The sequence below is a fragment of the Neomonachus schauinslandi genome, chromosome 5 (assembly GCF_002201575.2).
Source record: "Neomonachus schauinslandi chromosome 5, ASM220157v2, whole genome shotgun sequence".
NCBI classification, from domain to species: Eukaryota; Metazoa; Chordata; class Mammalia; order Carnivora; family Phocidae; genus Neomonachus; species Neomonachus schauinslandi.
In genome coordinates this window covers 90,939,957-90,965,719 of record NC_058407.1, presented here as the reverse complement: position 1 = coordinate 90,965,719, position 25,763 = coordinate 90,939,957, and the positions used below count along the sequence as shown (strand labels likewise).

At 43.8% G+C, this 25,763-nt stretch overlaps 1 protein-coding gene across 1 annotated transcript in view; it reads right to left on the bottom strand.

The window, feature by feature from the left end:
- GRIN2B (glutamate ionotropic receptor NMDA type subunit 2B) overlaps window positions 1-25,763 on the bottom strand; it is a 417,812-nt gene that overhangs the window by 152,012 nt on the left and 240,037 nt on the right. The window contains exon 4 of the mRNA XM_021690583.1: window positions 20,263-20,861. Coding sequence (XP_021546258.1) covers window positions 20,263-20,861 — 599 coding nt within the window. The remainder of the gene's footprint in view (window positions 1-20,262; window positions 20,862-25,763) is intronic.

Genomic DNA, 25,763 nt, shown 5'->3' with positions numbered 1-25,763 from the left:
CTGCCCCTTACCGAGCTGACCACAGTCTTCCCTCCACCTCCACCAGGCCTGTGACCTTTGCTGAATTTTCTGCCTCCTCCTTCCCTCCAACTGTTCTGGGTGGCCCAGTAGGAATCTCACTTTACTTTCTCTAGAAACTGCTCTCCTGAGAGAACTGATCTTTTCTCAGCTGGTCACTGACACCTGTATCAACACTATGCTGATGAATTTCAAATCTGTAACCTCACATTCCGGACTGCTGTAGGCACTTCAAGATATCCTCACCAACATGTACAGCCCTCAGCTCAGAATTTAACACATCTTCTGTGGAAAATAGGCTCCCACTTCAACTGCTCAATTTCCCTTGATCCCTCACCATCCTTTCAATCGCAAGACTGAAAAGCCAGCTTTGATATTTTATCTCCTGTATTATCTCTATATGGGATACTACCAGATCCTAAAGAAGTAAACTTCAAAATTCTTTTGCAATCCCTGAGACCACGAACATTCTGGCCCTTTCACTGCATTTGGAGCAGGTCTGACTTGTCTCCCCACCTTTGGGTCACTTTTCCCATTGCTTCATATAGTCATACAAGATTAATCTTAAGATAACCACATAATCAAGTCTTTCCTATGGTTACCTCCCAGGATAAGGTTAAATGACATTAATCTAACTTTCTGGGTTTTCATGACTTACCAGTTAGTAGTGACATTCATTCAGCCCAAGCCAGGGATTCAAGAACTAAACAGGTTGTTTCATAGAAGATTCTAAAGCAGACAGATATGCCAGTGGTGTCTAATTCAAATCCTTTACAAAAATATAACACAGAATAACTAAAAGTTGATATAATCCTACCTTTTACTGATACGTGCTATTTACCATACTATTTTTTTTTTTTTTTGGAGGAGATGCAGACAGAGTAAATGACTTGATTAAGGTCACATAATGAGATGCCAACTCCCAATATGGTACTTTTTCCTACTATAGCATGCTGTCTTTCAAAAAACCAACTCTGTCCCACTCCTAACCCCATACTTGTTTCCTATTACTTGTCTATAATTCCATTCAGGTTAAGTTGATCCCAACATAACCCTCACATGAATATTCAGTGTCAAGTGTCAAGTCCAAATCTCTGCTCATGCTATCATTCCCAACTAGAGAAACGTCACCTTGCTTAGACCTCTAGATTCCACATTCCTCAAAGGCTAGGTCAAGTTCCACTGCCTCCAAATCCTCCACGATGTTTCAAGGCTGCAACTTCAGCCTACATAGACAACATTTCTTGACTAGAGCATATTAACTGTACTATCTATTTGAGGCATTTTGTCATATTCTGTCTTGTAAAAGTACACATTTTTGTGTGTGCAGGCTTTGCTTCAACTAAATTTAAAATCTGAAAAGAATCAGAACATGTCTTTTCTGTTGTGTTGTCCTTCACACTGAGCACAGCTCTGTGCACAGAGTAGGTGCTGCATTATTTGTTGACAATATAAAGAATCTAAGAATAGAACCTGAAATAAAGTCTTAAATAGATAATCCAAAGGCCCAGAGAAAATCAAGTCTATAGATAATCAAGCTTAATTTTACAATTAGCTTAAGTGAATTTGCTCATTCAACGAATATTTAATGAGTGCCTGCTCTGAGCCAATTGAAGTGCTAAGCATTAAAATGCAATGGTGTGGGAGACTGATACATTGCTGCCAACATGGAGCTAATAGTCTAGTCTGAGGAAGACACAAACACTAAAAAACCGTGTGTGTGTGTGTGTGATTTAACTAGGACTTTAGGGGAAATGGGGGGAAAAGTGGAGATATTTGAAATATATTTTACCGTAGAACCAGTAAGATTAGAAAACTGATTAGATTAAGGGCTGAGGGAGAGGAAAGAAGCAAAGATGACTTGCAAATTTCTAACACATGCAAATGGAAGGATGCACATGCCATTCCCCTGAGATGGAGAAAAGTGGTGGAGGGCAAACTTTATGTGGTTATACCACAAAAATTCAACTGTGGCATGGGAACAATTCCATGAGTAGAACCTATCAAATAAGAAAAGCTGACAAGAAGTAGTTTGAGGCCCATAATCCTGACCTTGACCTCATTCATCCTCACGTGGGTTTCTTAAAAAGCAAATCCTCTATCAAAAATTAGGCCTGAGAAGAGGAAGAGGCAGATTCAAGAAACTCAGCCCGGAATTGGGTAACTAGACTGTGAATACCTGCAGGTTTGTGTTTGCTGAGGCAGGAAGAATAGAAAATAAATCTTTTCAATCAAAGAAAATCAAATCTGGCCCACTTATTTTTCTTTATCAAGTGAATCAAAAGCTTGGCTGAACCAAAAAACTAAAACCAATCTGAAAAAGGACTGCTCCCAGTATTCTGTGGATCCATGCAAAAGGCAGGCTAACACAGAGGCCCTTACTCTCCATCCCTGTTCTGGTGCTAAGTCAGCTAGTGGAGAATAGTGTGTTGGAGATGAAGCCAAGATTCTGGGTTCAAAACCTATTCAAGCTACTTCACTGATCATAAGGCTGGAAGGAAACAGAAATTTAATACCTCATAAAATCAAAAAATCAAAGGACTTGAGAATCACAAGGAACATAGATAGGGCTCAACTCTTCCGAATTCCTTCCAAGCAAGCACCTCTCCTAAGACCTTATTTTACAAATGAGAAAACCATAGTCTGGAAAGGTAAAATGACTTGTAACACAGCTAATTAGTAGCAAAGCTGGGAATAGAACCATGTTCTCCTGCCTCCCAGCAGATTATCCCCTCCACTATATGGACCACATTGGTCTGGATGGAAAAGAGAAGGGTTTGCCTAGAAAAGTCATCCCTTTTGGAAAGTGAATATGAGATCAGGTTTTGAGATCAGTAATTTGACATCCAGGGAGGAGGACTGCCATGCTAAATTTCAATTTGGCCAAAAGAAGTCCCCACAGGGTCCTTAATCACATGAGTAAAATGATCCAAATGATATTTGAAAATTATAAATCTGACAGTGGGTAAAATTCTTTGTGTGGTATTAAAAGGACATGGTTCTAGGAATCCAGGCACAAGCTAATGAGGACAGTGACTATGGAAGCAGAGAGGAAAGACTGACGTAACTTAGAGGCCATGCAGGAGTTACTGGGGTTTGACTGATGGCATATAGAAAAGGAACAAAGGGCAGAGAGGAATAATTTCCAAGGATGTCACAGATTACAGAGCAAAAGACCACATGACCCCTCCCTGCACATAAAACAAATGTAGAAAACTAGTTCAGAGCCCATGTTTTACTGCCAACGAATCAGAAAACTCACCTTCACACATGAAGGGTAGCATACTTAATTTTTAAAACGAATAACCACTTTTTCACTCCCCATGCACAAGCCCTGCCTCCCATCTTTATTGATTCATTCACATTTTCATTCAATAAAACATGTATGAGTCTTCTGTACAAGGAGTCCCGGGGTAGCTACAAAAGACTTTCCCAGACTTAAACACTCCCAGATATACTTTTAAATTGGAACTGCTTTGCACATCTAAGTGTTATAATAGAAGTATGAACACAGGGCTACTGGAGCCCAAAGGAAGGAATGACTAATTCTGTCTCGAATTGTTAGAGAAGGCTTCATGATGAGGAGATGACACTTGAGTCAGATCTTAAAGGACATTCATGTATTCACCAGGGGAACTCAAAGAGGAGCATTAGTGAGAACAAACCATGCAGATATATGAAGTAGTAAAAAAACTGGTCACAGAGAATAGCCAGTCACGTAGCCCAGTCATTGGCTGTTGCTTGGATCCCAAGCAGTGTATGCTGGGGCACAGTGGGGAGATGGAAGAGGGATGCAGATAAGCCCAATCATGAAAGTTGGGCCCAGATATTCAAGAGTCTTATGGGCTTGCTAAGGAATATATAGCTCATCCAATGTATAAAAAGAAACTATCAGAGATTTATGGAAAAGTGAGCTTTCTGCTCTAGATATGCAATTCTTCATTATTTACAGCATACTAAAATCTATGTAATTCAGTAAGTCATGGGCTACAACTTCTTCCTCATCCCCATCTTGATTTGAGAAAGACTATGCTAGCCACTTTCGGGTCTTCAATGACAATGTCTCCATCCAAAAAAATACAGATGCCCAGGTGATGGTCTTTTCATCATCCAGTGCAACTATTAGACATCCCCTTCCTGGAAGATGCTTGGCGGGGATTTTGTCATGTTTTTGGAATTGATGTCTGATCAGGCCCTGGCTCTTCCTCCTTGGTTAAGGAAAGCACAATATATTGGAGAAATTTTGAGCATGCACCCCTCCTTAGCCCTGAATTAAATTCACAAAAGCAGGGTTTTCATTTTCTTATCAAGGCACAACGCTGCTATATTGGGGTGGACTGCTCTCCTGTTGTAACACTACTCCTCCTTCCACAGCATCTTTCCTCCATCAGGATGGACCCTCCCTCCTCCGAATGTTCTAGGGCTCTGACCAGGGGCCCGGCACCTAGTCATTCCAGGATCATGCCTGCTCTTATTTATTTCTGAAGTGTCTCCTTCCCCTCAGACAGGTCCTGTTCCTTCTTTCTGTCTCCTGTCAATTTCTTTTTTTATAGACACATTTCCCTGCTGCTTACTAATAACCAGAGTGACTGATTCGACAGCTGGTACAACCAAGTGTGGAGAAGCAGGATCCTTTCCCAGTGCTCAGAAGGAATGGAAGGAATAGGCAAATTTTTTTGGAAAAAAAAAAAAAAAGCTCACAATCTGAAGCACGTGTCATTGGCAGGGCTGACAGACTTAGCATGTGTGTCCTTTACACGGGACCCAAAAGATTTCAAAGGCTGAATCAAATGCTGTGCTTGCTTTCTCTTTTCCCACTTTCCAATTTTACTTTTGCAATAGAAAGAGAAATATATCTCGGTCTTCCTGACAACACTGAGATAGATGAACTATCATCTCCCACAGAAAAGGGGGGGGGAACCCCCACCAGGCGACCACTCTCGGCTGTCCCCTCGGCTCCTCCAGGAGACACATGGATTTTCTAGGTCACCCCTTTGACTTAACACAGAAGCATGGTGGGCAGCACAGTGAGGTGCTCTGGGGAGATTAACTGTCATGCCCCTTCTCCTCGCTGCCGGGTTCCTAAGACAACACCAAATAGCCAGGATGAAATGAAGTTGACGTCACTTGAGGCAAGACGAAAACAATGCCAAGAAGGGAAAGGAAATCCCTGTAAAGAGAAGCAACACTAAATGGCCATGGCTCTCAGGCACTAAGATTCACAGCTCCAGAACTGTCTGAGGACTGCAGTGGAGTAGCGCTAACTCCTTTTGTCCACCCTTCTCCTCCAATGCAAAACCCAGTATGGTCTCATGTGCCCGTGACAGGAAATCTGGAAAAACCTCTATATGCTTAGAAACAAACAGCTAAACACATAATCCTACTTATGGCACCAGTCTTCGGGCATATGCAAAATAAAGATTTGACTGCCTGCATGAGATATTTTCAATTCAACCTTGAGGAGCCACCTCAATATTAGAACATGCCTGGTTGAGTCCCAAAGAGGGAAAATGCACTCTGGAGCAATTAATGAATGTTTCTTAATAGTCCTTAGTTCCTCCCTCATGTTACGCTATTGGTGAAGAGATGACAGAAAGCTCCACACAATAGCTCAGATCTGGAATCTTGAGCTTGGAGAAGAACAAGTATTTGCGACTCAGTATTCCCTCCAGCTCATTCAAGGAAGCCCAAGTCTGGTGGCCTTAAGGACAGGATGCAAAATGCCATCTGTTCATCCAGGCACCTTCATGATAAATGTGGGAGAGACGGCTGGCTGGGTGGAAGCCAGGGGTTAAAGGCAATGAGAACAGTCATCTAATCATCACCTACTTGGTAAGTGTGTCTGGGGACTCTGTCATGGTTCTCTCTCTCTCTTACAAATCACAAAGGGCTTTAACAATAGGCAGTGTTTCTCTTCTTTTTCTTATTTCTTTGGACAAACGTAAAGTCTCCTATGCCGTGCAAAGTCTTTTGTCAGACAGATGGCATTGCACAAAATTACGTCCTTCCTTAATACAATTCCAAAGCGATGCTGTGGCCTCCCTCTCTTGCTTGTTCATAGCAGTCAGGAGCCCCAATAATGCCACACATTATGAAACCCCCTGCAACCCCCTGCCAGACCATTATCAAGCCCAATTCAACTGGTCCCCCTGAAGGAGGGCTCTCCCAGGCTCCGGGGAAGGGTGGGGAGACTGGGGCGGTCCACCATTTCCTTTCTCACCTTGGCCCTCATCCTGTGTCTTCCTTATTCTAAACTGTTTTCCCTTTGATTTCATTCTGTGGCACTTTAGGGAGCAATTCCATTAAATGTAATAACAGCGTAGTAATACAAAGAACATCATTTTCTAGTGCTAATAACTTTCATTTTAAAACCACTTGTACAGTCCAAAATTTGGCAAAGCATAAATTTCTCAAGACCAGCAGACATCAAATTCGAAGCTTTGAAGTTCTGTTTCTTTGGGGTTTGTAACCAATCTATGTACAGAAGAACTGGAACGCCATTTAAAGTCAGATTTGTTTTGATGCTCATGCTGCTAGCTTTACTGATGGGAACTCACCTCTCTGCACAAAACAGACACATGGAGCATCAGCAAAAGGACCAAAAACCGTACCAGGACATCATGACCACCTGCAAGAGGATCATCACTGATGAAATGTCCATATCCTCTACCCTTTCCAGAAATTGAATTTCACAGCCCTAATAGGGAATCCCAATTTTTAGACTGATCATTAGGAAAGAATCAAAGAAAGGATGCTTTCATTAGCACCAAGTTCAAATTTCTGCAAAACTATCACTGCCTTTCACCCCATTCTGTTCGCTGGAGCCACAAAAAGGACCTTGAAGTTGAGAACAGCCATTTCCACCCCGGACTGCCCTTTAGAATCAACTTAGGAGCTTTTAATAGATGTTCATTCCAGGGCCCCTACTTCCTTCCCATCCAACTAAATCAGAATTTGCAGGGTCGGGCCTTGAGATCTGTATGGTTTCTTAAAGCTCCCCAGGAAAATCTAACCCCACACGGTGAGGACTGAGATGTACTGACACAGGGAACTCAAAACACAGGGAACGGAAGATAACATGGGAGCAAGTCAGCATATTAACACTTCCCTGAGCTTGTTGAATCAGTGATACATTTTAGAAGGCTCCTTTATCTGAAAAAGGAAAATGTTAACTTCTGATGATAAGAGCAGACATACTTTATTTGAATTACCTCCTTTGTCATCACTACCTCTCCCACCCCAGCTCTCCTGCTGCTGCTAAGTGTGTGTGGGATGCGGATCTTGGGTCCCCTACAAGACAGTGAACTACTGGACCGTTCCCCACAGTTCTGAGCACACAGTAGGTGCCAACTGGTTTGTTATGCATTGCCGATGAGAACGATTCTGCAAAGAGCTGACCACAGGTAGGATGTTTCAGAACACACAAGTGTTCAACTTGTCTAGCGTGGGTTAATTTGGCAATTGGGCTGAATGATCCAGGAAGGAAGCACGTCCCTGAGGATCGAACCGCTAGAGGCCGCTCTGAGCCAGATCCTTGCTAACCCGTATTGTGAAGTGCAAGCACATCCGAGGGAGAGGAAGGCTGCTCAGTAGCACTGGGAGTCATGGCAGCACTGGGAGTCATGGCAACACCGGGGTTCCTATTTTTAAACTTGTAGGTGAGCGAGCACGCAAGGTGCGTGTGTGTACCTGTGGGGAAGGGGACTCTGGTATATTTCAAAAGACTCTTCTTTGGAGGTTTTAAGTTTGCAGGTGGCTAATCATCTGTGACAATAAGATCAGAGAATTAAACTAGAATCCACTCTATTAAAATGGTTCTTTTCCCCTCCTTAACTCCATTATCTTATTCTCTATCAGAAGGGATCCTTGATTGCCTCGTGTCCAGAAATACTGGGAAAGTTCTGATACTTTTAACCATGATGTTCTGAAATTCTGATCTTCGTATCTTAGGCTTGTTCTGATAGCCTCTTAGGCACGTCAGGTTGTGTTACAAGAAAAATAGGTCCCGGTCAGCTAATTAAAAGAACTTTCTCTGGACGCCCCATTCCTCCTGGGGCCAATGAAATGGAGGATGTATATTGTCTGTGTACCCACCATCTGGCACAGGATTCAGTACATAATAGGGATTGAACATACCTAGTGAATGTGTCTCTAAGTCAACTATCAGTGGACGTAATAGTGTGAGGCACAGAGGAGTGGCCCCCATGCATCACATTTCTTTCACTCTTGATAGCATCATTTGTACTTTTCTCCAATCGCTGGCCAAGTTTCAGCCTTAAACAAATCTGAACTTATCCCACCTGTCAAAAATGAATAGTGGCCCTGGAGGACATTTGTAAATCATGACAGAGGCCAAGGTCTTGTTTTGTTTTATTACACGTCCTTGACAGGATTTTCAATGGGTCTGTCACCTCCAGGAATTTCGGCAGGTTTTAGAACAGAAAGCCTGCTCCCGCTTCCATTCCAAGGACTCTCGGGCCCACAAAGACTCAAGTTCTTGTTGTCCCAGATGTGGCCTAAAAGACTTTGGAATATACAGGAATAAGAAAAAAATCATCATCCTTTCCAAACAGAAAAGGCAGGCATGAGCAAGATCACAGCAAGGCTGGTAAACAGAGCTGCGTGCGACACGCTTCGGGACAGGGAGAGAAATAAGACTCAGACTGGGACATCCCTAGCATGTGTGCACTGGATGCTGTTCCCAGACTGATTGTGGATTTATCATGGCGTCAGGACAGGAATTTAGCAGAGGCCAAGAAAGGAAACGTGTTAGTACAAAACCACCCTGAGCCTCAGGCTAACGATGTGCTCACGAACGTGCCAGTCCTGTCTAACTGACTCTGCTCAGCAGTGAGACAGCCCTCAGAATGGACCCTCAGATGCGCAATGTGGGGCAAAGTACACCCGGAATCCATAAAGACTTGGGTTTGAAACCCAAGCAAAGCAAAGTTTAACCTTTCGGGATCTCAATTTCTATGAAAAATGGAAGTAATAATGCCTCCATAGAGTACTTTTAAGATTAAATGTGGCCTTATAAAGCACTTGGCACATAGTATTCACTCAATAACCTTTTTTAAAGTAAATTTTCCAAATTGCTGAAGCTTAGTATTTTTAAGTACCAAGCTCTTTCTTGATTATAGGAAGCCTTTTAAATGGAAAATTTTAGAAAGGTATTATAGAGTTCTCTGACTTCTTAAACCAAAGATAATCAATATATTTTAAGCTCTTAATAATGACCTAACAATGACTATGCTATTCTTTATACAGGGATGTTTTAAAGGGGGCATATGCTTCCTGGGGAGTATAGGGCAGTTTGCCCCAGATGGTCTTAGACAAGTGCTCCTTTCAAGGTCTTCTGCTGGGTTTTTCTAATATTTTAGGCACCTTACCATTCTGTTGGTTATTTCTTAATGCTGTCAGCTGGCCTGCCTGATTCCCATCATGTTCATCATCTCTAAGCTGTTGTCATCTGGGAAATAGAGAAGCAAGTATCTCTGATACTACTGGTCGCTTACCAAAGATAGGTCCTTGACCATCTCTCTAGTTAACAGAACTTTGATTTTTGACTGGGCATCTTACTGCCCAGGTCAAAAACTAAACTTGTCCGCCTCCCTTGCAGCTAGCTGTGACCACTGACTGATTCCTGACCATGGGCTATAAGCAAAGTATGGGACTTCTGGGTAACCTCCTTAGATGAGCCCGGCCTCCTTCCTAACTTTAATCTGCTGCTCGAAACTGGAGTTTGGCAGCCATATGGGCATGGGGATGAAGGCCACAGCCTATAAACGAGAAAACAGAAAGCTAGCAGGAACCTGGGTCCTGACAATCATGCAGCTACCATACCAGCTCTGGACAGACAGCCTAATTATGTCGATGTATCCTTTTTTTTTTTTTTTATGTTCAGTTAGCCAACATATAATACATCATTAGTTTTTGATGTAGTGTTCAACGATTCATTAGTTGCGTATATATGTTAATGTATCCTGTTTAAACTTGGGTACTGACCCTCCAGGCCATATCTAACACAATTGCTCCACAAACTTCTTAGGGGTATATATAAAGTTAGAGTAAACGAACTCTAAGTTAACATAAAGCACATTTACTTTAGGACAAGGATTTGTACCAGTGATTTTAGTCCAAAGCCCTTTTCTGCTTTATTCGTGGTTCTGGGTTATGCTCTAGCTACATCAGGTATATCACCTCTCCTCTCCCTGGTAACAGAGGTAAGTATGTATGAACACACGTGCAGTGTGGTAACAGAACAATGAGAATAATGACCCTGGGTAGGCTGTGGTATCACTATTTTAAGCCATAGTCTATAACACACACACGCACACACACATACTTGGTTTTTTCTCTAGTCAATAATGAGAGGGATTTGACACATTAAGATCTATGTAATGATAAACTACATTATAATGACATTCTATTGTGCTATTTTTTGTCTCAAGTAAAGTCACCGGTGCCTCAAGTAAAGAACCAGTTGTTCAAGGAGGGGGAAAAAAAGAGTGGGTGACAGTGTCTGGAAATGCCACTGGGAAAATGAAAAGTAAGTATCTGAGTTTTCTCTGTTGATATCCACAGGTAATCTATGCAGCGGATCCAAGAAGCCCTCATGTGTTTGTAGTGATGATTCAGTGAGATTACATATATGAAGATTCTCTGTATGAAAATGGTCATTTTTGGGCGCCTGGGTGGCTCAGTCGTTAAGCATCTGCCTTCGGCTCAGGTCATGATCCCAGGGTCCTGGGATCGAGTCCCACGTCGGGCTCCCTGCTCGGCAAGAAGCCTGCTTCTCCCGCTCCCACTCCCCCTGCTTGTGTTCCTGCTCTCGCTATCTCTCTGTCATTGACAATAAATAAATAAAATCTTAAAAAAAAAAAAAAAGAAAATGGTCATTTTTATTATTCACATAATTAGCAGGATTCTGAACTTGAGGTTTGTGATCATCAGCCCTGATGTCAAACACTATTATTTTGACACATGTCCTCATCTGGACTCCTTTTGTGATCTCTTCCAGGGAACTGTGAAAAGGACGGTTTTGCATGAATATAATATTGTCACAGTGTGGCTTCCATGGCTTTTTCTGTTGCTTTGTCAGGAAAAATCTGTCCTTTGAAAAAGACGACATTTACGGGTTTCTTAAAAGTATTTAGAACCACTTGACTCCTGAGTCTACCTCCTTTGCCCAAACAATGGATGTGCTCGGGATACTTGGCAATGATCCTTACACTCATCGTGACGTTAAAAATGGAATTAAGACTGGAAGGAAATAGCTAGTTGATATTCACCGAACTAACTCCAGGCAAGCCATGTGAAAGGCTTCCTTCCAATGTCTAGCTCACAGACAACCCTTCTCAGGTGATCAACTAAACAGTCTTGGTGGTAAGAAGAATGAGGGAATTTACTATGCAAAAGTGTTTCTATCTAGCTCTTTTAACACACGACTCCATTGGACAGATGAAAATGTACACACATAAATATGTGCTCTGTGAATGTGAAACACATACACATGTGAATATATGTATATACACATGCATGCAAGAATTCTACATACGGTCATCTGCGAACACTGGAAGCTAAAGGCAAGAAAGACCTGAAGGCTTTTAAATAAAAGCGGGTGAGAAGAGAGGGACAGCCAAAGATCAGTGAACAGAACAATCCCATCGAGAAAAGAGATGGAAACAGCGAAAGAAAGAAAGGTGGAGGGTGGAGCGGGGCAGTGATGAATGAGGAAAAGAGAAAGCCCGAGAAGCGAGGGAGGCAGCGGCTGCCCCCGTCCGGCTGTTGCTGCTGGAAGCCGGACAAGGGGGAACAGATTTCAGCAGCGGGGAGCTCTAATCTGTCAGCAGCAGCTCCTTCATGTGTGACCAGCCGGCCCAGCTTGGGGACTGGTGCCAGTCTGGGCACGCTAACCCCGCCAGGCCCTCCCGGAAGAGAAGGAGCCACTGATAAAACCCCGAAAAAGTCGAGGGAAGGTTCCTCTGCCCCACTGCCTGCTGAACACCCCGATCCTTCCAAATCCTCATCAGCCACATCAGGTCCCGGAGAGCTCCTTCCAGGAGAAGAACGCCTATGTATCCCGGACATCTTAGGAGAGAAAACAAGAGAAAGGCTCAAACCGTTATTTGTTTGAGATGTGTGAGGTCCTATCTGGATGCAAAAGCCACAGAACTGTCTCTGTTCTCAAGATGCTCACGTGAGGCTGACCTTGGCCGGCTACAGTCCAGCCTTCACTCAGGCTTCCAGCCCATGTCTGTAACCATAAATGACAGCACTCTAGCTTTCTGGCAACTCGCCTCCTCCATCCTTACCTCCACCCAGCCAGCCTTTATTCTCTGGTGGGAAGAGAGAGCAGATGGAGAAATGACTCCCCCTCAATCTCTAAATAACGCCAGCTTCAATTCCCATTAACCGTGAATTTGCACCCTTGTCTGGGTAAGAACCAAGGGAACAAGAATCATGGGGCTATGGCCATACCAGGGCAAAGGTTAACAGGACAGGTCTGATTGCCAGCCAGCCCTTCAGAGGACATGGTCAAGCAGGGAGCATGCTCTCTGAAGAGCGCCACTCCTGCCATCAGGACACCAGGGCGCTGCCCGTCCCCACCACCCACCCCCGCCTCTAACAGGTCAGTGACCACCCTGAGACTCTGATCCCACGTTTGTAAAATCACTCATCTTCCTCCCATCTCTTCCGTGAGAATACATGTATTGAAAGGGTTGGATTAGACCATTAGCCAAGGACTCTTCCAATTTTGCTTTTCAGGGACAGGAGGGTCCTTTAAGCTTGGTTAATGCACAGCAGAGTGAGGGGCTGCAACCAGATGCCTGGGGCAGAGCCAGGCCAGACCCTGACATCACACTGGCTAAACTGGGGGGCCCTGCACCTCAAGTCTCTTAAAAACATAAAATGGGAGCAGTGATTCCTGTCTTCATTTGTGCTTTTATCTACCAAATATTTATCAAGTGCCTATAACGTATCGGGCACTGTGCTGGGAACACAGAGGTTAAAAAAAAAAACCCTGATCTCATGAAGTCTGAATTCAACTAAGAGGAGTAAGACAACAAAAATACTCAAGAATCAAATGTATACAGTAGGTCAGGTGAGGGCTACCAAGAGAAATGAAGCAAGAGATGGGGGTAGTGAGCTCTCGGGAGGGAGGGGGTGGGCATGCAACTTGTCCTGCTCACAGAGCAATCAAGAGTGTCTCCCAGAGATCTGTGCATAGGTCAGGATTTTTGCAAGGGTCATCTTCAGTAACCGCACGATGCCTGGTGTGCAGTAAGTACTCAGAAAGACAACCAACTCTGGATTTCCTAACCTCCACAGCCCGGCTGCTTCTCAGCATAGACTTTATGACTCTCTTCTTAACCCTTACCATTGCCACCGACCCATGTCCTTCCTGAGGCAGAATCTGCTGTCCTCCACTGAGAGCCACTGCTATAGTCTGCTCTGCTTCTGTCCTCTTCGAGACCATCCTGTTCCTTCCCACAGACAACGGACCACCTGTGTCTTTGCTCCCAGCACAGATGTACATCCTCTCCCACCTCAAACTTGTCCCCCATGAAATGGAAGTCTTTTCCCAGTCACTCCTCCTTTATCTCCTGCCCTCTCCTCCAACAGCAAATAGTTGGGTTTTTTTGTTTTTGTTTTTGTTTTTAAGAAGGAGGAAGAAGAAGTAGAAGAGCAGGGAGGAAGAGGAAGAGGAAGAAAACAGAAGAGAAGAAAGAGGAAAGAAACACCAATGATGTCACGGGTGTGTTTTAAATTTTACAAGTCAGCCACAGAATTAGGTAGTGATTATGGAAGGAATCACGTAGGGGTCTCAGGGCTAAACATTTGTGAATGCTCTTCACAGGTTTGAATTTAAGGGAAGGAAGCTCAGATCACTTACTGAAACGACTATACATCCGATAGGAGAATGTGGAAGATGAGAAGAAAATGGGAGAGTCTGAATAACCCTCAATTGAGTCATTTTTCCATGGGCAGTGAAAGCTCACTGAACAGATCTTTTAGGACAGTTAGTAAATTCCTGAGTTATTTTTTTCTCCCAATTTGTATCTCCTACACCACTGAGCAGATAACATCTCTCTCTATACACACAGGTGTGTCTTGCTGTACTACGGATTTCATATGAAAATGTAGCTTTCCTTAGACTCTAGTGGCTTTCTTTAATCAAGTGAAGGGTCACTATGCCCAATAGCCCACTTACAACTATGCTTCCATGGAAGCTTTTGGCTATTCACATGTAAATTATGTTAAGTAAACCTATAATAAATATCTGCTTTCCCAGAAATCTGCCCATGCGTGGCACTCCATGAACATTTATTAACGAAAAGATGGGTAATGACCAAGCAGCTCTTGCCCATGGGGTCTAAAAATCAATGGACTCAAATCCTCGATTATTTCTTAACCTCTCAGCACTCTTCAGGCCAAGAGAGTCAAGTGGGCCTCCCCTGGGAACAATCCAGCTACTACAATGGGTCTGAGGCTAGGGAGCCTGCCTCAAGGTTAGAGGAGGATGGAGCTCAATGCAGCTCTCCTAGGAGTAGCCTAACAGAGCGCCTTTCTTCACATCAGCTATCATCACCTCTCAAACACCCGGCCAAGAGGATGATTCTGGCCTTTCAGACGGCAACTTTTATGAGGAAGGAGGCTGCAATAAAAATGCTGAGTAGGAACACTGAGGACACCAGGGGGAAATAATTAGGCACGATTCATAAGAGGTGTGCTCTCTTGAGATCCAGCCATCTCAAAGAGCACCTGTTTTTTTCCAAAAGTTGGAGCACTGGGTGGGTGCTCAGGACAGACATTGAGCCTGGAGGTCAATGGCCAGTGTGCCATCACCTGAGTGACAGAAACAGGCTAGCAGAGTACTGGAGCGCACACTGAAAAGGAAAATAACCATTAACTACTCCCCCCGGGGAAGTGATAAAGGAAAAATATAGACATGTGCCTACTAATAGCTAACAATTCTTCTCAAGCTCAGGGGAATAAAGACAGGTTTAGACGACTGGCCTAATCACTTTCTAAACACTTTCAGATCGTCTGGTACCAAAACGTTAAGACTTTTCTCAGGAACTAAGAAGATCCTTCACTTAGACAACACATGACAGAAGAAATTATTCAACTCTTTCAATCAAATAAAGTTCGCAGTTGGAATAAAACTCTTATTTCAGCATGCCTTGGGCAACAGTATGGGGCACTGGGCTACATTTACTAATAAGGCATAAATGAATGCTACAAAGTTCCAACAGAAAATTAATTCTTATTAGTGTACAAAATAGGGTTGTCACATTTAACAAAAACAAAACAAAATGGGAGCCCTGTTAAATCTGAATTTCAGATAAACAAGTCTTCTTTTCGTATCATACGCCCCATGCAATATTTGGGACAGATTTATGCTAAGAGAATTAGTTATTGTTTATCTAAAATTCCAATTTAACTGGGTTTTTATATACTTCTTGCAACCCTGCCAGTCTTGTCCAGCAACCTAGAGCCTATTTAGAGATAGTCACCAAAACCGTATCTGGCTGGCCAAGCTTCAAGGAGCTAAGAAGTTATCAGTAGGGAATTTGGATTGATACTTGATAAATAATGTTTATTTCAAGGATCCTCTCTGAGAATGCTTATGTGTCATTTAAAAAAAAAAAAATCTTCCTTTGGTAACTAACAAGTGAATCACTTCTAATGTGTGTCTGTCTATGGGATTCAGCGATAACATAGAGTCTCCAATCCCTGTTCCCTAAGTCTAGACTTAAACAGAAGAAAGGCACAGTTTGGTCAGGTATAAATGGGAACTTTACTTCCCCCTTCCAATGCTTCCGGAGAGGACGGGGCCTGTTAACGTTCCTGGGTTTTCAGATGGGAAGAGGAAAAACCATTTCCTGACTGTATTTCTAGTGTCACCTGGGGCTGGGTCAGTCCCAAATACCTCCTGAGGAGGCTGTTGCAGAGAGCAGCGGGCCAAAGAAAAAGTCATCCTCATAAAACAACCAACCATTTGCAACAATTTTATTTGCAAAGATCTCCCGCTGTGGCTAAATGTTGTGGCTGCTTGGTTTGTTATTTAAAAGAGTGACCCTAGTGAGACCAGGGCTCTTGAACGGGGGCGGGGCGGGGGGGGGGGGGGGGAAGAGGAGGAAGAGGCCGATTTCAGACCAGGGTAAGTAAGAGGAGCTGAGACTGAGTTGAGCCTAATTGAATTCCACTGATGATTCAGAGTGCTGTGCCACATGGTCATCGCTCAGACTTTGAGGCTAGCTCCTTACAGTCCCTGTTAGTCAACCCCAATCCTTTCTGGGCCTTGATAGAAAAGGATATTAAAATACTCTCAAGAGAGGCTAGAGATTGGATTCAAGAGCCCCAAGGAGCTGCACTTGAGAGGAGGAAAGGAAAAGATGGGGGCGCATGAGGGATGCAGGTGTGCAGACAGCCAAGAGAGGAGGTCTCAAGGCAGTCAGATACAGAACCTCCCTCCCCAAAAAAATAATATCAGGGAACTGGGGCAGAAGAGAAAGTTCAGCGAGGAAAGCCCTTCGTGAAAAAGTGCTTTGATAAGTCTGAAGACACTTCTTATGCAGTATACATGGGAATCAAGGTGGACTTTCTGCTCTACCCTGGGAGACTCAAGGAATTTATGAATCATCTGGACTGGGTAATCCCTGTTCTTTTTAGGACTGCTACACTGGCTAAGATGGCCGTGGGTATTTGTGGCCATCGTGACAATAACGTCTGAGGAGGGCTCCCTTTCTGAATGGCCACAAGACAGGGTCACAAAAGTTAGAACCAAGCATGGTTTTAAAGGTATAGTGGTCAGAGACCAGGCTTCAGAGAGAAGAACACTTGCATTCTAATGGAAAGTAAGCCAAGTGGCAAATGAGAATATCTACTATAGATGACGGTTTACCTGGACAAAGTTTTAAGGATAAAAACAGGCATTCCTGGACCAAAACTGATGGACTTGAAGTTAACACTCATTTGATTTCCTCGCATTGTTTGGCAGCCATTTTGGTTAGTACTGGTTTTAACGAACCAATATTTGGTAGAGTAATCTGAATCAGATTTTAATTTAACACTAATGACCGTAGGAGAAAACCTGAATGTACAGAACCAAATAAACAGTTAGTTTTTCAAGGAAATCTCTATTATGTGGCAAAGAGGAGCAGAACAAGAAAGCTCCTGCAGGGGAGGTAAATGCACTGGGCAGCTCGGTATCTTGGAGGAGGTCATTCATTCACTCTAGGTGTCTTTCTTCCCTTTGCCACACAGAGCACTGGGTGGGTGGGGGGGGGGGGGGGAGACATGGAGATAAGTAGGACAGAGAGATCACTGCTTTCCCAGAACTTACAGGGACAAGCAATGACAAAGTGCAGAATTACAACTGTCTCAAGAGTGGCTTTACTGGGAAAGCATAAGATGCAGCGAAAGCACGTAACAGAGTTGCGTTAGTCCAGGGTCCAGGAAAGCTTCCTCCGTGAAGTGAGGCCAGGGCAGAAGCCTGAGGAATGGAAAGGAGGCAGGTGAAGGAGCATCTGCATTTACTACTGGTGGGAGGGGCTGCTGGAGGAATATATTCAAGGCAGAGAAAAGAGCTAGAAGTGAGAAAGAACACGGTATTTTCAAAGAACTAAAGCAGGTTCAGTATTGCAAGAATATAGTGTTCAAGGGAGAGTGTGTCAGGAGACAGTCTTGGAAAGACAGGCAGGCCTAGGCAGTGGAAGACTTTAGAAACCACATCAAGGAGATGGGACTTCATTATAGGAGCAATGAAAAGCCACTGAAAGGCATTAAGCAGGAGAGTGATGAAATCACATTTTCATTTTGGATCACTCTGGCTACAGTGTAGATTGGAAGGAAGCAGTACAGGGAGCCAGAAGATATTTACAAGGCCCTGCAGCAATGCAGGTAGGAAGAGCGGACCAGGGACACCGCACAGGGATGCAGCCGGTAAGCACAGTACAGAGGAAATCCGTGGGAAACGGCACTAGGAGATGGTCAGCGAGGAGATGGCAGGGGGTGTGAAAGCAAGGACAGCTGGGCAATTTTTTTTTTTTTTAAGATTTTTTAAATTTATTTATTTGACAGAGAGAGAGATAGCGAGAGAGGGAACACAAGCTGGGGGAGTGGGAGAGGGAGAAGCAGGCTTCCCGCGGAGCAGGGAGCCCGATGCGGGCCTCGATCCCAGGACGCCGGGATCATGACCTGAGCCGAAGGCAGACGCCTAACGACTGAGCCACCCAGGCGCCCAGCTGGGCAATTTTTACTTGAGGCAACTGGGTAATAGGATATAGCCTTTATAGGTGGTACTGATTTGTCCAGAAGAGGGTAGGAGGGGAATGGGAGAGATATGGTGTGTTCTAAGCTTCAGATATGGTGTGTTCCAAGGCCCGGTGGACTAAAGGAACCTATCTAGTCACAGCTGGTGATACAGACTGGGGCTCACCGGAGAGGTTTCAACCAGAGGTCAATCTGGGGGAACTTAGAGACGTCAGCTGTAGCCCTGGCAATGGAGGGCAAAAGGGGGGGTCTAGGACAAAACCCTGAGTAATGCCAATATTTAAGAGAGGTCTAAAGGAAGAAGACACACCAAGGACTTTGAGATAGAATGACTAGAGAGGGAGGAAGAAAACCAAGACTATACCAAACAAGCAGGGATAACTAGGCTCTGCCGAAAGCAGAGTCCAAGGTGGGATAATATTAGGATTGGATCACAGATAGCGCTACATTAAAAGGAACTTTAGGGGCCGCCTAGGTGGCATCTGACTCTTGATTTTGGCTCACGTAATGATCTCAGGGTCCTGGGATCGAACCCCAAGTTGGGCTCTGCACTTGGCGGGGAGTCTGCTTGAGGATCCTCGCTCTCCCTCTGTCCCTCCCCCACTCGCGCTCACTCGTTCTAAAATAAATAAACCTTAAAAAAAAAAAAAGTAGCTTTAGCTACAACTCTAAACTAAGAGCTTAGTCAAAAGGCTTTAGTCCAACTCCCTTCCAGAGGTTAAACAAGTGTAAGTAGGTACACCTTCAAACCCCATTAATTGTATTTCAACCTCCCCAGAGTGCACTTTGATATTTTATTTAAGCCGGATGGTACTGGAGTATGTGCTTTCTGCATAGCTTTCTATTTGTCAGATATAATTCATAATGAATTTAAAATGGAGGCCCAAAACATACTGTCGAGTCAAAGAAAGTCAGGTTATTGAACAGCAGGTACAGTTATGTTTCCATTTATGTAAAATTGTAGACTTATATGCATATAGGTATACATACATCGGGAAATAGCTAGAAAGATGTTCACTAATTATTTCCACAATGACTATCGCTGGTTCCCTGGCTTTAAGGCCATTTTTCTCTTTTCCTTCTTCTTTGGGGTCCTCTGCGTGGTCTGAATTTTTACAGTGTTCATGTGCAGTGGTTTTCTACAAATCACAGAACCTCGTAGAGGATCTTCTGCCCTACACAGTCACGTAACACCCGCAAGAGGATACGCTGGAGTCACGGCCGGATTACGAGGCGAGGCCAGGGGAGCAGAACTCCACCCATGTCTTCTTCCTACTGAAGAAATCAGACTGAGAGCAACTATAGAAGTTGCTTCTACGGCAGCACTCTCACACTGAAAAGGCAGAGAGAAGGGAAGGAGACAAAAACCAAGGGAAGGACCCTCTTCATGTGCCTCCAGACCCATGTGACCTATTGTCCATTCCCCCCCAGTACAGCAGTAGTCCTAAGTAAAGGGACTGGTAGGTCCTCTCTCGTGTCAATGCCCATTGTGTCTTTAATGGCGGTCAAGTATGTAGGGGCCCCCAGAGGCCTGGCCACAATTCCAGACTGAACCTCTTCCCTGGAGACTGACTGTGGACAGTTTACACCTACAAACCTTATTCACTTGGATCATAAAATAGAAGCAACTCTTTAACACCTGCCTAATAAGAGTACTGCTTTGTAGGTTAAATGAGGTCAAACCTGCAAGACCCTTGAGTAACACCTAGCGCTTAGCAAGTGATCAATAAGCGGGAGATGTTGTGTATTTCTTAGAACAGGAGCCCAGCACAGCAAGCTTTGGACTTGAAACACTCCCGCCATCACCAACAACTGCCATCACCAACAACTGCCATCCCCGGGGCTGGCCTTCAACCTCTGACATCTTGAACTGCTTTTCCCAGTGCTTCCGAACCTCCAGCCCCAGTCCTGAAGGCCCTCCCCTGACCTCTGCCATCAGGGCGCCCTCTGTCCCACACTCACCTATTTAGCATGTTGGACTGGTAGATTCTCTTCTCATGGGTGTTGTAACAACTGCTCTTGGGCTCTGGGATGAAGCTGTGTTCAGACAGCATGTCAGAAGCAGCGGTAGTGATTATGGCAATCCCATCCCTCACCCTGGCAGGGAGGCCATAGTCCCATTCATCATAGGACACAGAGATGAGCCCGGTGGGGAACTCCGAGGGCACCGTGTCTGTATCCCCTGCCACCAGACTAGGCACAATCCATGTGTAGCCGTAGCCAGTCAGCCCTACGGAGTTAGCGACTTCAAAGATGTAGGTGGCTTCTTCCTTAGTACAATAAAGAAGAATGATGGGGCTTTGAAGCTTCTTAAGCTGGTTCTGGATCTTAGAATCTCCATCATCCAGGGACATGTCCAGCAGGAGGACTTCCTCTAACTCCCAGCCCACGAAGCTGTTCTCGATGGTGCTGCGAATCTTGTTTACAAAGTCCTGGTAGCCAGGGAAGTAGGTGGTGACGATAGAAAAGATGTACCAGTCGTACTCTTCCATGATATTGAGCATTACAGAAGCTTGCTGTTCAATTGATGGGCCAAACTGGAAGAACATGGAGGATTCATCCTAGAATAGTAAAAAGGTAAAAAAAAAGAAAAGAAAAGAAAGAAACCAAAGATGGTAAGGGAGAGCTTGAATCAATTGGATACAAAGGTTTGTGTTCATTGTTTACTTTTTCACATGCCTTTTAAAATGGGGTGTTTGAATTGCAAGCATTTCTAACACCTTTCTTCCTAAAACTACCTCCTAGATTTGAGGGGGAAAATCAACATAGGTCTATAATCACATTGTCTGAAATCCTCGGAGCACAGGGAAGCTTCCCACAATCAAATATGTGAATATTTCTATTGGGACACACATAAAGAGTCGCCTTAAGGGGGATAAAGACTCTAAATGGCCTCACATCAGTTTGGGTCAGGTTTCACTGCCAAATGAGTTCTAGGGATACACACACTTTTCATTTTTTGAGCCTTTTGAACTCATCACAACTGTGGATGTATATCACTCAGAGTGAATAAATGGGAATGCCATCCATCTATGCTTAAACCTATGGGCAGAGGCGGTATAACCCTGGCCTAGCAGGTCGGTGGTAAGCACATGGGACTATAAGATTGGGTCAGTGTATTTTCTATCAAGAGATAACTGTTGAATTAACAGCACATTGAGTTTTCCGTTTTCCACTGTGATAATGAGATAATGCAAGTTAGAGTAAGACGCAAACAGTACATCTAAGCTACAAGTTAGAAGGTCTTGGATTCAAGCCCATGTATGATTAGGGTTTATTTTAGAGCTGCACATAGAAGATTATTCTTCCTCTTACCTGTCTAATGCCACGGTCTCAGTCTCACCTGTGTATTATACACATAACCTTCTGTCAATTCTGAGAATCTTATGTTTTCTCCCTCCTTTTGAGGGAGAAGCCATTTTAAATTTCTTCCATTTTAAGCTGTATTTCACCTACTGTTCTGACATGTCAAGTCCTGCATTTTATCTCTGCCTTCCAGCTAGAAGAATCCGAAACAACAAGATGAAGACCCTCTCGGCCTTGTCCTTCTTTCTCAATCCATTTTCCCCTGACTTCCTCCTGGGTAATGGCATCTCTTTTCTTGTCAGTGCCCCAATCTTTTATCCGATGGTTCATCTCCATTTTATAACAATCCAGGTGAACAAAATTGTGTCTTTCTAACTAAAAGGGGCAGTTCTTTTCTATCCCCCAGACTAAAGCTTCAAAGTACAGTCACAAGAGACCAGGCTTTTAAGCAAAATTATACAGCGATTTCTTAGTTCAGGAACATATTCTTATACAGCCGAGAAATTGCTGAGTATTTGGGGGGCACCCACTATTGAAAAAAATACAGGTTGGGAAATAGCCAGCTGGTATCCAGAGACCCTGATCCGGCAATGAAAGCCACTAGCCCCTTGGCTCTGCCAGAGCTATGATTGCTTCATGTGGCTTGAACTTTTCACATTTCCCACAGGCAATCCAGAAGGAAACAGCAGACAGTCATTTGAGGGCAATTCTTTCTGCTAGGGGTAAAATGGTGCTTATCATAGCTCCCTCCTCTGGCTTAAACATACGGTCAGAGAGGAGTCTCATAGGACCAGGGAATTCAGAGAGGTAGAGCGTGTAGGGCAGGAAGAACGGGTGGGGAGGAGTGGGAATTCATTCAGAATAAAATAAGGACTTCATGTGTGCTTATTCCAAACTGCGGCCAGCCCCTGCCCCCTGACCCACCTGCCCCTGGTCTCCTACTACAACACAAGTACTATTCTTCAGGTAATGCTGGCTTTGTCCTTAGGTTATAGGATTATAGGGGGATTCCAGGACAACAAAGTTTAATTATTCCAAGACTTGTCAGGGGTCTACAGAGATCCACAACAGGAAAGGAAGGGCAGCGACAGAACCACCCACCCTGAAAGGCTTTAGAGGAAAAGCTATTTGTTTTCCTGTTACTTCCAAACAATGTTTCATTGGAGGATTCCCAAAATTCCCTTTTTCCACTTGAGTTTTCGCAAAACCTAGTGGATGTAACAAAGTGACAAAAGCTTCTGAATATACCTTAAAATGTACAGGCTAAGGGTGAAAGGAATCCCAACTGTAAACAAAGGAATTTAACCTGTTTTATGATAAGGGAACATATCTTATCACAAGGAGGTTCTTGAATACCCACAACTCTCCATCTACTGTGAGACCCCAGCTGGTTCAAATACACAGGGAGAGATGGCCCTGAGAAATAATCCATGAGGGTCCATAGTAAATGAGCCTATGGTAATGAAAATAAATTTAAAAGAAACCCAATCTAGTATATACCAACCCCACCCTCTTCTCTCTTAGTCTTCTCTTAAAACCCTCTCACAATTATAAATGAGCTCCTAAAGAAACCGCCAGCTACTATGTAAAGAAACCCAATAATATAAGGTGAAAGTAAGAAGAGAGAAAAACTAATGTGGCTCCAGCTCACCCCCACCATACCCTCCTCTTACCTAATTCTACCATCCTCCACAATCATCCTTTCTGACTCCTCTCCCCCATCGATGCCCCGTTCAACTTTTTATCTTACCAATCCTTCATTAAATAAAGGATGCCTTACATGACCATTTTATCTGTGGCATCAAGAAGAGGTTAATGAAGCCAAACAGAAATCAGGAGACAGAGTTATAGCTTGGGCAAATGTTTTCTGGTATAATGAGCGGTCCAGTGTTATTAATTTAGTTGACATATCAATCTGGTATACAGAAGTCGGGAATGGGACAGCTCTTTTTCAACAAAGCTTTGGGCTAACTATAAGTTGCAGGCAGTGACAGGCTTTGCAAATTATGGCCAAAGCCACAAATCAAAGAGCAATCTTCATGTGTGCATGGAGTGGAAAGGACTGGTGGCCACGCATCCATCTTTGCAGGCACCCAGCCTGCACTGCGATCACCACAGGAAGTGTCATCTTCTAAGATGAAGGACAGGGACATAATTCAGTTTGCAGCTCACTATGCTTCCCCACTTACATTTTTATCTCCTAATGAAGATTCCCAGTCACATTTATTGCATGAATGTATGTCTTCACCTTGCCGTTTGAGCATCTGTAAAGCATTTGTGTATAAAGGGCCACCATGACTGAGATAATTAACACAGGGAAGATAGAATTGTACAGTAGACCCCATCTGTCTAGAACCATTATTTTGAACCCCCCATCACTTTGATGTTCGTGGTATTTATTTGCTAATAAGAAACAAAAACAAGTCCTTTTTCATTCTATTATCGGTCCCCAAAATAGAGTTATCAGTATGGGAGATTTCTCTTTTGCATCCCCCAGATCCCCTACAGACCCACTTCTGAAATGAAGGATTAACTACTGAAGCTGCTGCTAATGCCCCTGGCAATAGATTTTAGCTGTCAGACCACTTTGGGAATTGTATCAGCTGGAGAGAACCACCTTGCCCAAATTCATGCCCCCTTTCCAGGATAAACTGCCCTGAATGACTGCTGGTCATGGAGTAGAAAGACCTTGTCCTCTTGCCCTGACTCTAGACACCTCTGAAGGATCAGTCGATTTTCAGAACTTCCCACAGGGTTGGCTGGAGCTTCCATTAGAACGGCATCACACCTTTCCTTCTCCCTCTGCCCACTCCTGCCCGATCTTCTCTTTGCATGGCGATGAGCTCAAGAACACTCCCTAATACCTCCTGTATGTTCACCTTGGTCTCAGGGTCCGCTTCTCAGGGAACCCAACCTGAGACTATTCAGTTCCCTTTTTCAAAATGGAAGAGAGATGGTCTGAAAAGAAAACATGATATCTATTTTCAAACACTGAAATGGCCTATATGTTAGAAAGACAAGTCTCTGCCCATTAGTTCCAGAGGAGAAAGCTGGGACTAATGAGTAGAAATATTAAACATCATTGTTCGATTCAATAGAAGAAACAGGTGTGCAACAATTATAGCTATTTAGAATGGAATGAAACTCATAAGGCCGTGAGCTCTCTGTTGCTATAAGCATTTGAACAGGAGCTGGATTATTATTTGATAAAGAGATTCTCCCCAGCACTCTGCCTGGAAAACATCACGCTCACCTTTAAGGTCTAGTTCAAGTGTCAGGTTTTCATGCATATCCTCTTTCCTAACTTCCCCAGTAAGTTAGTTCTCTTTGCCCTGTACTTTCACAAGAGTTGGTATGTGCCTCTATCTTAATATTTATCACACAGGAAGCATACATGCCTCTCTCCTCCCACTAAAAAATATGTTTCTCAAGAGCAGGAGCTGTGCCTTATTCATCTCTGGATCCCTAGGTGGCATAGGAAAAAAAAATGGTTTTGTATTAATATTAAAAAAGAAGGTTCCTTTATTGGGTGAGAGATTACTGAAATAACTGATGGTCTCATCTGGTTTCAAATTTCTATGCTGATGGCATATATTGACCTCATAGAAATCAGCTATGCCTGAATAGTTATATACATATATAAACCACTCTTTTATAAAATGTGAGGGATCCCACTTGGGGCCAGGCAGACAGGCAGAAAATACTAATGGCCGTTTCCTTACTCCTCTGCCACAGATTTCTTGAAAACATCATCTATACTCACTTCCTCCAATTCCTCTTCTCCCATTCTGTATTACACTAACTCGAACCAAACTTTCAACTTCACTAGAACTCCTCTTGTGAAAGACAGAGGTGACCTTGATATTGCCAACTCCAATGTCCATCTGCAATCACTGTTAGAGTCACTAATGTACCCTCCAGATTGAGAAGACACTTTAATGCCGAAAAACAAAGCAAGCCATTCCATACCATTTACACAGAGTTCTGTTCAGAGTAATTTATGGAGAGGAATGTGCAGACAGATGATGCACAGCACTACATAGCTCTTCTCCATCCTTATCCAGACCTCAGTCCCCAGCTTTTGTGGAGTGAGGAGCATGATGATGAGGTCACAGGGTAGTTATCTAAAGTGGGGCTATCTGTGCACCAGAGGGGAC